The sequence below is a fragment of the Herpailurus yagouaroundi genome, unplaced genomic scaffold, assembly GCF_014898765.1.
Source record: "Herpailurus yagouaroundi ecotype Mexico unplaced genomic scaffold, PumYag 253, whole genome shotgun sequence".
Lineage (NCBI taxonomy): Eukaryota > Metazoa > Chordata > Mammalia > Carnivora > Felidae > Herpailurus > Herpailurus yagouaroundi.
The window spans coordinates 10,125,879-10,140,915 of record NW_024412470.1 but is presented as its reverse complement, the minus strand read 5'-3'; the positions used below and the strand labels follow the sequence as shown (position 1 = coordinate 10,140,915).

The 15,037-nt window shown below is 54.0% G+C and overlaps 1 protein-coding gene across 3 annotated transcripts in view; it reads right to left on the bottom strand.

Annotated features, from left to right (window-relative positions):
* OLFML2B (olfactomedin like 2B) overlaps window positions 1-15,037 on the bottom strand; it is a 36,215-nt gene that overhangs the window by 19,472 nt on the left and 1,706 nt on the right. For 2 of the 3 annotated variants that reach the window (XM_040461032.1, XM_040461031.1), the window contains exons 2-3: window positions 13,663-13,926; window positions 11,324-11,431 (exon numbers count right to left, since the gene is read on the bottom strand). In XM_040461032.1, the coding sequence (XP_040316966.1) occupies window positions 11,324-11,431; window positions 13,663-13,926 (372 nt within the window). The remainder of the gene's footprint in view (window positions 1-11,323; window positions 11,432-13,662; window positions 13,927-15,037) is intronic. The other variant, XM_040461033.1, reaches the window with a different exon arrangement.

The following is a 15,037-nucleotide window of genomic DNA, read 5'->3' as shown; positions in this document are numbered from 1 at the left end:
TGGGGGTGCCGGGGAGGTGCCAACTATAACTGGGAAGAAGGTCCGCGTGGCAAGAGGAAGGTGACCGGGCACCAATGGGTTCCGCAGGTGGCAAGTGTGGGGCTCGTGGAGGTCAGAGCAGAGAGGGAATGGGCACAAAGCAGGGCCCCAGAGGCAGTGACGCAGCACGGGATTTGAACCAGGGATGGGTACCAACAGGCTCAGAGGGGCCCTTCTCCTCTGGTTATTCTGAGGGAGTTGGTTTACTGCACGGAGACCCAACACTGTCCTGCTCTGGCCTGCATTCTAGTTTGCATGAGCATCTGAGTTTTTATTTTTTAATTTTTTTAACGTTTATTCATCTTTGAGAGACAGAGACAGATAGGGTGCGAGCCGGGGAGGGGCAGAGAGAGAGGAAGACACAGAATCCGAAGCAGGCTCCAGGCCCTGAGCTGTCAGCACAGACAGGTGCCCCGTGAGTTTTCAGATGGGATGTTCTCCTTGGGCCGTGATTATGACGTGGGTAGAGGAAGCCACCACGTAAAACAGAAGATGCATTTGCTTTCTGTCTTGGGGACCGTAAAAGCACAGACGTTGACAGGCACAGCCCTGCAGCCTGGCAGGACACTAAGTCCTAGAGGAAAGCCGCCGTAGCTCCGAGTGGGGTGTAGAAGTATCCAGGCCGGCAGTAACCCCCGGCATTGTGGCTCCCGTGGCTCCCATGGGGGCTCCCCTGACCAGTCTACTAGGCCCCGGAACCACCGGCCATGCCATTGTCCTGGCATTTCATTTCACGGCAGATTTCGAGCACTGGAAGGGCTTGATGTGTTTTGTGGGGCTCAGGCTAAGCTCGTGTCTCTAAATGGCAGCTAACTGTGAGAGAGAAAGCCCCTGAGAAAGAAGTCTTCTTTAAGGAATACCCAGAATGAGCAGTCTTACCGGCGGTCAAGTGCAATGGTTAAGAGCATGGATTCTGGAGGGAACAGTCTGGCTTACGTGTCAATGTTACTCCTACTTCTTTGATCCTAGACAAATCAAAGTCCCTGAGCTGCAGTGTCCCCAGGCGTAAAATGGAGTAATACTAGGATTTTCCCTACGGATTATTAGGAGTAAATAAGTGAGTATATATGGAAGTGCATGGGACATGGTGATTATCTTTGATAGGATGTTACAGCTGGGTGTTCTAGGCCCCTGCAGGATCCCAGAATTCACGCCCTTCTCAGATGGGGAAACTGAGGCCCAGAGGAACGATGTGGTTTTCCCACGATGATAGACACAAAAGTGGCAGAGCTGAGCCCAGCACCCGGCCTCCCGGCCCTTGCTTCCGCAGTTCACTTGTGGAACCACTAAGACGGCTGGGGGGAGGGTCCTGGAGCTCAGCCAGTTCTCTGAGCAGTGGGGAGCCCATCAGAGGGGCCTGTGAATGTTGCAGTGTGGTCTCAGGGTATGTGAGAGAATATGCATATGCAGAGAAATGCAGAAAGGGTGGATTCCCCTAAGTCCTTGTTACACAAAGCATGGTTCAGGAACCTGTTAGGAGTGCAGTTTGGGCCCGGCCCAGGCACCTGCGGAATCAGAATCTGCGTTTTAACAAGACCCCCAGGCGATGTGCATACACATCAAAGTTTGAGAAGGGCTGTCTTAAATGTTGGAAGCTTGGGGTACATCTGCTGGAAACAGGGCCAAAATGTATGAAAGGGGCTGTTTTACCGGAGCCAAATATTTGGATTCACACGTTTCTTTTTTGTTTTTAAAGATTTCATTTTTTAAAAATTTCTTTTACATGTTTATTTATTTTTCAGAGACAGAGAGCATGGGCGGGGAAGGGGCAGAGACAGAGCCAGAATCCGAAGCAGGCTCCAGGCTCTGAGCTGTCAGCACAGAATGTGACTCAGGGCTCGAACCCACAAATTGTGAGATCATGACCTGAGCCTAAGTTGGACACTTAACCGACTGAGACACCCAAGCACCCCTAAACATTTTATCTTTAAGTAATCTCTACACCCAATGTGGGGCTTGAACTCACAACCCCGAGATTAAGAGTCTCATGTTCTACCGCGGAGCCAGCCAGGCGCCCCAGGATTCACGCCTTTCTATACATCCACGAGCACCTGCTAAGAGCAGCATCCAGGCATCTCCCCCATGAATTCTCCACATCCTGAGGCAACACAGCCCAGCAGGCTCAGTGGTTCAGAGTGTTACTTCTTCATTAATGCATTAATGTGCTCAGTGCTGGGCACCAAGGGGTCCAGCAGAAGCCACAAAGCCCAGGATCCTGCTCTGATAAAGACCACCCTCCACTGAGGGGAAGAAAGCAATAAACAAGAAAGCACCAACTAGTGACAAGTGGAAGGCAGGGCGAGGTGACAGAGGTAGCTTCTGGCTCCTCATCGAGGTCAATGACTCTGTCTCTAAGGTGGGGGCTGAGGCCCTCAGACTCCACTCTGGGTGGATCCCATGGCAGGGCCCGCATAGCCTTACGGCCAAAACAAGATTCCGCCTGATTCCTGAACACCCTGCAAGAGTCCACATCAGCCTGTGAGCTCACTGGGAGGCAAAGGGGCGGCCCCCCAGATTCACCTGCTCTCTAGACCCCGGGGGTTCTAGGTCCCTGGAGGGGCTTTCTTCTCACTGATGTATGAGTCCCCAGTACCCTTTCTGATTTCAGTGAGGAAGCATTATTTTGGGTTTCGGCACGGGAGGGTTGACATGGCACGGCCTTGAGCGCCCATGGGAACAACAGAGTTTACTCTCCTGAATCAACACCCGGCTGGCGGTGACATCACCCCACTGGCCAGCCAGGCTGAGCCAGGCGGTGTCCCCCAGGATGGCACAGCGGCTCTACCTCCTCAGCCACCCACTGACCCGGCCACCTCCCCCCTACCCGGGGGTGCTGGCCCTGCAGGGCTCCCCACGGCCCCCTGAGAGTCTGGCTTCCCCGTGGGGCACTTCTCAGGAAGTACGGGGGAGGCTGCCCACACAGGGCCCTCTAGACTCAGCCCTGGCAGAAGAGTGAACCCCATGACCTCATGCCTTGGGCTCTTCCCCCGGGACAGCTGCAACCGTGACGTCCATGGCGAGTGCTGCTTGGCTCACGGGCAGCGCTGGCAATGTGGCCGAGGAGGCAGGCAGGGGGTCTACCTGGCAGGGGCCGGCACACCGCACGGTGGCCGCCAAGGATCCTGGTGCTATGAGGAGGAGGGTGGGGAGGAGGGCAGAAGAGCCAGTGGACAGAAGGCTGGCACCAGAGGCTGGGCACAGCCAGGCGCAGCACTTAAAGACCCGAGCAGATCCAAGGACCTGAGAGGCGCTGACAGAGCAGGCGGCTCGTGCTGGAGGGACACGCGGTCGGGCACTGGGCACAGGAGGGTGCGAGCCGAGGGTGCAAAGGGGACCAGCGTCCCGTGCTGACTACGGCCAGATGCGCAGATACCAGAGGAAGGAACCAGGCGAGGGGCTGGGTGTAGGCGAAGTCGGGGGCACAGCTGGCACGTGGTCAGCCAGAGCCATGGAGGGTCTGGTGCAGGTGGGTGGGATGGGGGCAGGGGCCAGGGCCGAGGGGGAGACTGAGCAAGAGCGTGAGCCGGCGGTGCTGGGACCTGCTGGGACCTGCTGGGACCTGAGGAAGAGACACCACAGCGCAGGGCTCTGGCCGCTCGCTGTGGTCTCACTCCCCCTGCCCAGAGCACTGGACAGCGCTGCTGTGAGGGGAGGTGCTGGCTCCGGGGACCAGCCACACCGCCATCGCCACCGGAAGGCAGGTGATGGGACCGCTCTGGGAATAATGACACTGCCCCCCCCCCCCCCAAGCAGGCCTGGCGTGGAGAATGAACCAGGAGCTGCCTGCACAGTGCCAGGCACGGAGTAGGACTTGGTGTGCCCAGCGAAGCTGGAGTGGAACCCCTGCGACCCCAGCAGCAGACAGGCAGGTGGGAAAGGGCAAGTGAGCTAACGTTCGGTGGGCTGGGCAGGAGGGAAGGGGACGGCCCCGAGGCTGCTGGGTCTTAAAGAGACGCACCAGACACCTGCAGGAGGAGACACAGCTGGACTGCGGCTGGGCCAAGCCTGGGCCCCAGGTCATGCAGCAGGCACGTGTCCCCACATCCCAAGAGGCCACCTGACCCCATCGCTCGCTGGCTGGGAGTACACAGGGCCCGATACAGATGGCAAGCCTGAGGGCCCAGACACTGGCCTTCCTTGAGAGGGTGAAGGTGTGGGGGTGACCGGATCCTGGGTGGGGGGGCCCACTCACGGCTCCTGGTCACTCGCCTGCCCTTCCCCCTCTGAGCCGTCCAGGACACAGCGAGGACCAGGTGGCCTGGGACAGCCGCCCCAGCCGACAGCTGTCTCCAGCCCCTGGTGAAAGAGTTGGCGGGGGGAGAGCAGCTAGAAGCAGCCGGTGCTCCAGCTGACAGGACCCGGAGCGATCCTGGAGCGCGGATGACGGAGCTGGGCAGGCCGCCTGGGTGCAGGGGCCACCTGCTGTCGCCTTCAATCACTCCCCCCGCCCAGCCCCAGACAGCTGCTGCGCGGCTAGCCCGCATCAGCTGTGGGGCCAAGACCCGGAAACAGAGATGGCTCAGGCCCAGGTTGCCCTCAAAAGTCCAGAGCCTGGAAGGACAGTCAACCAAGCAAAGAACAAGAAGTCCCAGGCCTCTGCTGGTGAATTTGCTTTAGGGGCAACCTCACCCCTTTAAAACAGCCACGGGCTCCTTCACGTCCTGGCACCTACGAGCTGCTCCCAGGCCAGCAGACGGAGGGCGGGCTCTCACGCCTTTAGTCTGGTTAGCCGAAAGAAAACCTTTCTTTCCACAGAGACAAATTCGATTTGAAGTACATACAAGCCCAGGAGATGGAATATATTCACTCGAACCCATATTCAGATGTAATTGAATTAAGTAACATTAAAGCTGAAATCTATCTTAGAAATATTATCTCCAACCCTTTCCCCTTTCAGAGATGACAACACAGTGGTCGGACAGAGTGGGGGACACTTCTCTCCAAGAGCAGGAGAGGCAGGACGTGACCAACTGCAAAAGCAGATTTGCTCAGGAAAAACAGTGAATCCTGGGGGTGTCTAGAAGGGCATGGAAGGCAGGCACAGAGGGGAGGCCTGGAAAGAGACAGTTCCCCTAACTCACGGCCAGGCCTGCACAGACGAAAATTACATTTTCCTATTAGTTGATGAAAAGATACATCCCCTCGAGTCAGGAATGCTCCTGTGATCTTGCCTTTCAGACCAGAAACACAAAGGCCACCGAATCCTTTGGTTTGAAGAAGAAGCCTCAGCAAAGCCTGTGCTGGCACATTCTGGGGAGCAGGCCAGTTCTGAGTCTGGTAACTACCTCACAGAGTTTTAAATTGTTTTTAATGTTTACTTTTGAGAGACAGAGAGAGAAACAGAGCATGAGCAGGGGAGGAGCAGAGAGAGAGGGAGGCACAGAATCTGAAGCAGGGTCCAGGCTCTGAGCTGTCAGCACAGAGCCCGATGAGGGGCTCGAACCCACAGACCACGAGATCATGACCTGAGCCAAAGCCAGATGCTCAACCGACTGAGCCACCCAGGCGCCCCATTTTTATTATTTATTTTTTGCATCACAGATTTTAAATCTTACTCGGACACAAAGCTATCAGGGGAAAAGGCTTCGGAGAACACACAAGGTTCCACGGTGACCATCTGTGCTCACGGACAAGTTTTACAAACCCCGGCAGACGCGTGTGAGGAGAAGAGTCGTCGAGTCACCCTCTCCAGAAGGTGCAGGGCTTCCGCAACAGAAAGCACACTCCGGGCGGCTTGCAGGCACGCAGCTGTGTTAAGAGCAGGGGCCGTGCACCCACACGTACACGTGGACATACGTATCCACAGTCACACGCATATCCAAGTACCTGGGAGCACTGACAGGTGTCCTGCTGCCACGCGGGGGTGGGGCACTTCTTCACAAAGTCCTGCAAGTTGTGTAGGAATGACTTAATCATACTAAAACCCTGATGCTAGAAGAGATTATTTTAATGACCTGTCCCTCTGTCCTTTTCTCCACTTTGATAATCAATCTGCTCCTGGGAGCAGTATTTGGCACTGGGCATAGGACCCCATGACTCTGTCCCGCTGCCTTCAGAATCCATCCCCGGTCCTGGGCAGCCTACGAGGTTTCGGGTCTCCGGGTGCACTCAGAGCTCAGGGTAAAAGTCTTCTCAGCGGAATCACTGTCACTGCCAGGCCTATATGCAATGAACAGGGTTTGCCTTTGGAAGCCACAGACTGTCCTTCTAGACTTCCGATTCCCACCTCTGCTGGCACCTATTCTCTGTGCCCACCCACCCCTGACTCTAATGTAACTCATACTCCTGGCTCTCCTTCCCCTCCCCAGCCACTGCCAGGAGAGGGTCAGCCTTACTCTGCCACATCCAAGGTCCTGGACCGCTGACCACTTTGGATGTTACTTCTCCCTGGACCAGCTCTCGAGGAGCGCCCGTGGGGCTTCGGGCCTCCACCAGGCGAACAGAAAAGATGTGTGGGGGGTTAGGTTTCTGGAATACAGTGAAATGGCCCTGCTCTGCTACACTCTCCTAACTGACGAAAGCTAGAAAGTCTGACCACAGCAGGTGCTGGCGAGGACGTGTGCGGCACTTTCAGTCCCCGCTGGAGGGAACGTAAACTTGAACTACCACTTGGGAACACAGCTTGGCAACCCCCCGCCCTACAGATGAAGATGAGCGTAACTAACGTCCCAGTAGCTCCCTTCCTACTTACACACCACAGAGAAATGCACGCGCGTGTGGGCCAGGGACACAGACAGGGACGTGCATGTACAGGGAGACTCCTGGGCTACTGTGAATTATAAAACTGAAAACACACCCCGTATCCATCATCAGTACAACAGAGTGATCAACCGTGGAACATTCACACGATAGACTACTACACGGCGATAAAAGTAAATGAACTACAGGACACAAAACCACGTAGGTAACTATTAAAAACAAGGGGTGCCTGGCTCGCTTAGTGGGTAGAGCATGTAACTCTTGCTATCTGGGTCACGAGTTCGAGCCCCACGCGTGGCGTGGAATTTACTTAAAAACTATTGAAAACAAAATTGAGGGGCGCCTGGCTGGCTTAGTCGGTTGGGCGTCCGACTTCGGCTCAGGTCATGATCTCATGGTTTGTGAGTTCGAGCCCCATGTCCAGGGCTCTCTGCTCTCGGCGTAGATAGAACCCACTTCAGATCCTCTCTCCCCCTCTCTCTTTGCCCCTCCCCCGCTCACATTCTCCCTCTCTCTCGAAAATAAACAAATATATTTTAAAAATAAATGTTTAAAAAAAACAACAAAATAAAATCTTAAAAAAACACACAAATGAGTGAAAGAAGCCTAACACACACGTGTGTGCACACACTGACACACACAATTCTGTAGGACTCTTTATTTAGAGTTCAAAAACAGACAAAACTAGTATATTTAGGGATGCATCCTTAGGTAATGAAAATGTTTAAAAAAAAACAAGCAAGGAAGATGATTAACATAAAAGTCAGGACAGAGGTTCACTTCAGGGAAGGGGTGTGAGGAGAGGCCATGTGGGGGGCGCTGAGCTTTCCTGAGCTGGGTGGTAGTTACATGGGCATTTGCTTTATAATCTTTTTTTAAGTTTATTTATTAAGTTTATTTATTTTGACAGAGAGAGACAGAGAGAAAATGCAAGCAGGGAGGAGCAGAGAGAGAGAGAGAGAGAGAGAGAGAGAGAGAGAGGATCCCAAGCAGGTTCCGCACAGACAGTGCAGGGCTCTAACTCACAAACCATGAGATCATGACCTGAGCCGAAGTCAAGAGTCGGACGCTTAACTGACTGAGCCCCCAGATGCCCGGCTTTGTAATAATTTAAGCTGTACCCTCACCGTGTATGTACTTTTCTATGCGTGTGTTATTTTCACAATTCAGAACAACAGCTTCACCAAAATCGCTCCACGAAGCAGAGCTCTCGGAGTTGATTTTACCAAAAGGTGAGACTCGAACGGTTTAGACTTCTCTCTCCTTCCTCTTTCATCTGCAAATGGAGTTTCCATTCCTTCGTCCTCCTACATCCCAGGGGCGGGGATGCACACGTGTGCCCGCTCCCACTGCCAGGCCCTGATCCTACTCTGGGCAAGACGCCCCTTCAATCTGCCCCCTTTGTCCGGTCTGACCTCCGAAGCACTCCCCTTGGGCTTCCAGAATATCCAAAGACCAGGAGCAGGATTGTACTTCCATTCCTCCCGCAGAGCCCGGCTGCAGAAGGAGTGTTTTCCCCATTTACCCAACACCGCGCCTCTCCACCGACTGCAGACAGACAGCCAGCCAGCGCCAGCCGGGAGACGAGAGGCTGGATGTCACGCCGGGAGACGGTGCTCTGCTCCGTGGGCCCAGGGCCCGGACCCATCTGTGACAACTGCCACGCCACAGCACCCTGCAGCCTTGGACTGCCTGCTGTGCGGAACCTCTCGCTCCTGCTAATCCTATTTAACAGGAATTCTGGGACACAGCCACAGTTCTGCCTAGAAGTTCCCTTGGAAGAGCTATTGTTTTCAGCTCCAGTTAGGAAAAACTGATGCTTCCAGGGCAGATAGCAATGATTCAAAGCAACTTACGGGGCTGATTAGAAAGAGCCCCAGCCCAGGAGCCAGAAGGCCTGAGCTCCTGCCTACGTTTCCCTAGCACTTTCCACAGGCCTCACATCCTGCCCAGCTCACAGGGACAAATGTACGGAATGTATACGGGGTGGCTTGAAAACCATAATTGCTATATAAATATAGGGGATTATTATTATTAATACGAAGGGCCAGTTTTTGCTACTAAACATACCATGGTTTTAAAAAAGAGATCACTCTCAAAAAAAAAGAAAGAAAGAAAGAAAGAAAGAAAGAAAGAAAGAAAGAAAGAAAGAAAAGAAAAAGAAAAAGGAAAAGAGATCACTCTTGCTGAAAGAACTAGGATCAATTTTGGCAAAAATCCAGTTATTGTGTGACTGCACCAAATTCACCCACTAAACCCACTCCTCTCCTGTGCCGGCAGTAAGGGCTCAGCTGCTAACAGGCTGCAAAGAGACCACAGCCCTTGAACCAAGCGCTCGGAGGCCCAGCGCCTGACTCTGGCCTCACAAGCACTGTGCTCCACCCCTGGAGCTGTCTTTCCCAGGCTCCAGGCTGTTCTGCAGACAGAATGAAAACCAGGTGAAAGCGGAAGTGGCCGCCCGCCCTGTTCTATTAAAAAAAACAAAACAAAAAAAAAACAACCCTCTTTCAGAAAGGGCATTGCACGTTTGGATGGTGCTGGACGCCAAGGGTTAAAGCACTTTCCAATTTCCAAGGACGACTTGGGTCCTGGTTTAACTTCTTTTGAGCCCATTTGAAAGAATCAGGAGAAAGAATCCCAAGCCCACATGAAGCCCTTCGACAGAAGGGTGGCGTTGACCATTCCCAGTCTCTCCACGCCAGCCGCCAATGCTGGGGACAGCGAGAGTGAAGATGAGGCCAGCTTCTCTTGGGAAGTGCCCTCAGCAAGAGTGGGCTGATGTGGTCCCGTTGGCCGCCTCGAACTGTCTGTGAAGCTCAGGCTCCAGGGCCCCGATGCTTCTCAGCAGACCTGGTAACTGAAAGGCTGGGGACCCACCAAGCCTCCCAGGGCTGGTGGCCATGGTCAGAAAACGCTCATCACAGCACAGGGGGAGTCAAGCCTAAAGACGGGCGGACAAGGAAGCGGCGTTCGCTTTCCGGGAACACTGGGGTGTAAGGAAGGGGCTGGAACCAACCTTCGCAAGGGCAACGTTTCATCACCCGCATCCCAGCGACTCGGACAAAGCAGCAGAGAGATGATGCTGCCCCCACTCACTCCCTGGCCGTACCCCGAGCGCCTTGTTTCGTTTAACCATTTCAAAGTGTTTCCAAGATGATTAGCTCACTTTTTTATCCCCTGAGCAACCATGCAAGGTATGTAGGGCACCTCTCCCACTTTACAGATGGGGAAGGTGAGACACAGCCGCTGGGGAGCAGCCAACAGAGAGGCGTCCGCTCCGTCCTGACTCCCGGCCCAGCGAGCGCTCTTGCTGCCAAACTGGAGAGTCTTCCCTTTCTCACATCCTGCGGCTGCTCTTCAGCCATCATGGAACCCCAGCTCCTCCATGAGAGCCCACCCCCAAAGCCCACTTTTTCATGAGGAATATTGGTCTATTAATCATTCCGTTATTAAACTTGCCATTTACGGTAACATTCTAAAGATTGAACAGACCTAGTTTTTTGAGTCACCGTTTCAGGTATCAGTTCAAGACGTGGATGCCAGGCAATGACACCTATGTAAGCTCCCGACCAAGAAGGGTGAGTGGGGAATGTCCCTTTTCTGGTGATTAAATGACTTATCTATGTGTCAGAGCATTACAGCAATGGAATGGTGTCCAGGTTACTGTGGTGTGTGAGGATTTCTCTCTCGCACCCCGACCCACACACCACCCCCTGGAAACCATGGTGCCAGCCACACATCTCCCTGGAGCCTGGTCATAACCATGTGATGCCTGTCTGTGGAAACGACACTATCAGTCCGTTCTCCCAGGGGGTGAAGAGCCTGAATGTTTTCCAGCGGGGAATATTATGCGTCAGTAACCGTTTTCACGTCTTTTTCCTCTAACGTGAACCGGAGGTGCGTTACCACGCAAATGCACGCACACGTACAGAGACAGAAAGCAGAATGGCTAAGATGACAAAGCAAAACCAGAAGAAGAAACCAACAGCCATACACCCAGAAGGGAGATGCCGCCATCTTAAAACCGGAAGTGAGAGGCTTACTGTACTTCTACGTTTCATTTAGCTCTGAGTTCCCTGGAAGTCAAGGTAAAAACAGAAATACGATGGAGACACCTGGATGGCTCCGTGGGTTAAGCATCTGGCTCTTGATGTGCGCTCAGGTCATGATCTCACGGTTCATGAGTTCAAGCCCTGTGTGGGACTCTGCACTCACAGCATGGGCCTACTTGGGATTCTTTTCTCTCTCTGTCCCTCTCTCTCTGCCCCTCCCCCTCTTGAGCACACATACGCACACACACTCTCTCTCTCAAAACAAATAAACTTAAAAAAAAAAGAAATACATTGATTATATGGTTCTTGTGTGTGAAAAAAGAAGGTATTTGCATTTATATTTCATCAATTCTTTGTCACCCACGATTTGGCATGAGTTTGAATGGGTGTTTAATGTATATGTTTTCTTCCCAAAGCACAGGATAGGTGAAGTCTAGTCAGGATACATGCTTTCTGAAAAAATATTGTGGGAAGTTGGATATGCTTTCGGGCCTGATGGAGAGAAAGATATGGAAACCCAGAATCTTCCTTACCTCCTCCAGTTTATCCATCCGTCCAACCAGTTTGGTAGTGACAGAATGCAGCTTCAGGAGATCCAGACCATAGAAGGCTCCTTCCAGCATGTCTATGATGGTGGAAAGCTATGGAACGTGAGTAGCAGGTTAGTCGAGGGCTGGGGTGTGACACCCAAGACGAGACTTCTCCTGTCAGATCCCCAAGCTGGAGGCTCAACAGAGAGGCCACTGGCCAGGAACGGAGAGGGGGGCTCTTGGAAACTGGCGTTTTGTAGGTGGGAAGTATTGTGCCCCCTGGAATACTCAGATAAGAAAATGGAAGAATCTAGGGGTGCCTGGGTGGCTCAGTCGGTTAAGCGTCTGACTTCAGATCAGGTCATGATCTCACAGTCTGTGAGTTTGAGCCCCACGTCGGGCTCTGTGCTGACAGCCAGGAGCTCGGAGCCTGCTTCGGATTCTGTGTCTCCCTCTCTCTCTGCCCCTCCCCTGCTCATGCTCTGTTTCACTCTGTCTCAAAAATAAAATTTAAAAAAATTAAAAAAAAAAAAAAAAAGAATCCTAGAAGAACAAGTGAAACAAGTCTACACATCTTCACCCAATCGCTCAGACCCCTTTTCTTCTGTTAGGTGTATGCCTGCTTGTCTTTCCTCCTAGACGCTGAGCTCCTTGAAAGTGGTGCCCCATCTTTGTTCCCCCAAGATCTCTAGCACAGCACCTGGCCCACAAGAGGTGATCTATAAATACTCAACAAAGTGGCTCATAAACTTCGATGCCTTGAGGATGTGCTCCTGAAATACCCAACCTCGTTGTCCACCCTGGGAGATACCAACAGTTTTCCCTCAGCACTAAAACTAAACTAACCACGGGGTAAAAGAGGCCCCATGACCCATCTCTGCGATAGCATGCCATCGTAGGGCGCGAGCCTTCTCAGTGCTTTTAATGCTGTCCTTCCCGCCAGTACTCTGGGAGGACGGTGGCCGAATATCTGGTGATATCCAGGTCACCCAGAGTGCAGGCAAAGGGACAGGTGAGAGATGCTTGAACTGGGCCTCCCTGCCAAGGACCAGTCCCTGGAAGAATCCGCTGGACACCCTTCTGCAATTTCTGTTCCCCACCCGTCTCCCAGCCTTGCTGGTAGATGAAGAATTCCATGTCATGAGACACTTGTGTTCAGAAGCCCTCCTTCCGCCCCACCAGAGGAAAGTAGCTGAACTGTGGGTGAGAGCCGCAAAAAGGCATCTTGTTGGCACGCACTGGGATGATTTTCTGAGTGGCTCCCAATAGAAAATTTTGCCTGCTGCTGTTCCAGAAGCCCCCAGGAGTCCAATCCTGTAACTGGGTGGTTCACAGAGCGGCTTGATGGTGGGGCTGCAGCTCTGAGGCACACTGGATCCCGGGGCAGGATGTTAAAGCACTGTCCTGCTAACCCCCGCTCTGCGAGAAGGGCATCCATGACCGCCAGCTACCGAGCACGGACCAGGCACGGGCACAGAGGCAGCTCTTCACGTTGGTCATTCACGAACAGGACGCGTGTCTACTGACCCTGACTGCGTATCAGGCACCGTGCCAAGTACTCCGTAGGGTCATCCATCGGTTCCCAAAGCAACCCCCCAAAGCAGACGTTGTTATCCCCACTTGCTACTCAAGGAGACCCAGGTCAGGCAAGGCAGTTAGGCACCTTGAGTAGGATTACACGGCAAAGAATAGCGGAGCAACAACCTGAACCCAAGTCTGTGTGACTGCAAAACCAGGCCCAGGCCATCGCTCCCCCCTGCCGCCCCCCACTGCAATGAAGCGGGGAGGGCAGAGATCGGACAAAGCCCTCAGCCCACCCCTGCAGCAGCCTCAGGCAGGCCTGAGCTTCCCCCCCTCCCCACCCCCCCGGACTAGGATCACAGTCTGATGCCGACCCACAGCCGGCCCCAGGCCCCTCCTACCCTGGGTCACCCCGGCCCGCGGGCTGAGGACTGACAGGCTCGCCCCTCCGCGTCTCTCGTCTCTTTAGGGTGCGTGCTGGGCTGACAGTAAATCGTGGCAACAGCTCTCCGGGAGAAGAACACTTCTGGCCCCCGGGCCTGGCAGTGGCTCCCAGGCCCAGCCTCCCTGGCTCCATAGGGAGAGGCAGGCACACTTTGCGGTCGGCATCCCCTTTAGACGTCCGGATTGCGAACGACCGCTTTGTCACATGACCAGCCTTGGACACACACAGTACTCCAGATGCCAGGGCCTGACCTTTACAGGCTAAGACACGTCCCATTTACTCAAAGGCCTCACAGTCCCTGCAACAGCTTCTGCCAGAGGCCTGGGTCCCGAAGGCGTCCTCCCACCCCTGGCCTCGCCCCCACACCAGGTCCTACCTTCAAGTCCCGGCTGTCTGCCGCCCGCAGCTTCTGGAGCCGAAAGTCTCCCTCGCAGGGATTGAGGGCCGACGGGGGTGCGACACAGGCACATTTGCAGGACGAGCCCGAGGTGATGGTTTCCACGGTGTAGAAGTCTTCCTTCCTAGAGGTCCCCTCAATGAACCTCTGGCAGGCGTCTCGGCCCAGGGGTCTCACCACACACTTGCACTGACAGTCTGAGCCCTCAGACACAGCCTTGACCTTGTCATAGTCTCCCAGCAACTAGACAACAGAGATAAAGCAAGAAAGGGCTGGATGTGCAAATACAGGCGCCTATCAGCCCAGCACCTAGGAAGGCTCTCCACTCACCCTGCTGAATGTCCTGCACTAGCCCAAGACCTCAGACAACTCTGAACTGTGGAGAGAAGAGGTCATCAGAACACAATTTGCTGACTCTGAAATTTCCTTGAAGGCACGAGGAGTTCAGCTCTCTTCATTTGTCTTGGAAAGCTGTCTGCTTCTCAGGGGGCCTTAGCCTTTCATCATTTCAAGGAAAAAAACAAATGAGCCCCATCATTCTTCCAACGGCCCTTGCCTTAGCGGACATCCAGATTTAGATTAAAAAAGAAAAAGGAGAAGGGGCTAAAGGGAGGATTGGAAAGCTGATATTCCAATCTGAAGGCTACTTGCTTTGATCCTTGTTCACTCAGTGACCACACACTGAATGCCCTTTCGGGGCTGTGCCAGGTAAACAGACGGGCCAGAGAGCCCACCCGCGAGGGAGCTCTCCGTGCAGGAGGCACACAGATCACAGCCATGCCAGGTAAAGGGTGGTAAGTGCCCTGACGTGATGATGCAGGGCAGTCGGGGGGGAGGGGGCGCTCAACCTGGCGGGAGGGGCTCCAGCCAAGCATCAGAGGAGACTTCCTGGAGGAAGTGGTATTTGATCTGGCCCTCGAAAGACGGCTTCAGTTTGGAAAAAGAGAGGCTGAGTAAGGTTTACGCAGCCTAGGGATTCATTTGGCTCCTTGAACAGCTTCTGAACCCAAACCCTAGGCCAAAGCCAGGAGAGCAAACTGGCAGTGGTTGCTGCTTCTACGATGCTAAACATTTCCTTCTGAGCCCTGGCCCCTGCCAGCCTCCCCAGGCTGGAAATCACACAGCAGCAGCAGCAGGCTTTCTGGAGCCACCATTCTGGGCACTTATTCTGGGCACTTGCTCGGGGGGGGGGGGGGGAAGCCTCCTTCCTCCTCTGCACAGATCCCGCATCCCCAAAGCCATGGGGGCCCCCAAAGCCTTTCTAGGCACCGGGAAGGGTTCCCTTCACTTGCCTAATGACCTCGGCAGGCAGGCGCAGACCTAGCTGGAGTGGAAATGTTCCTGGGATGCTGTC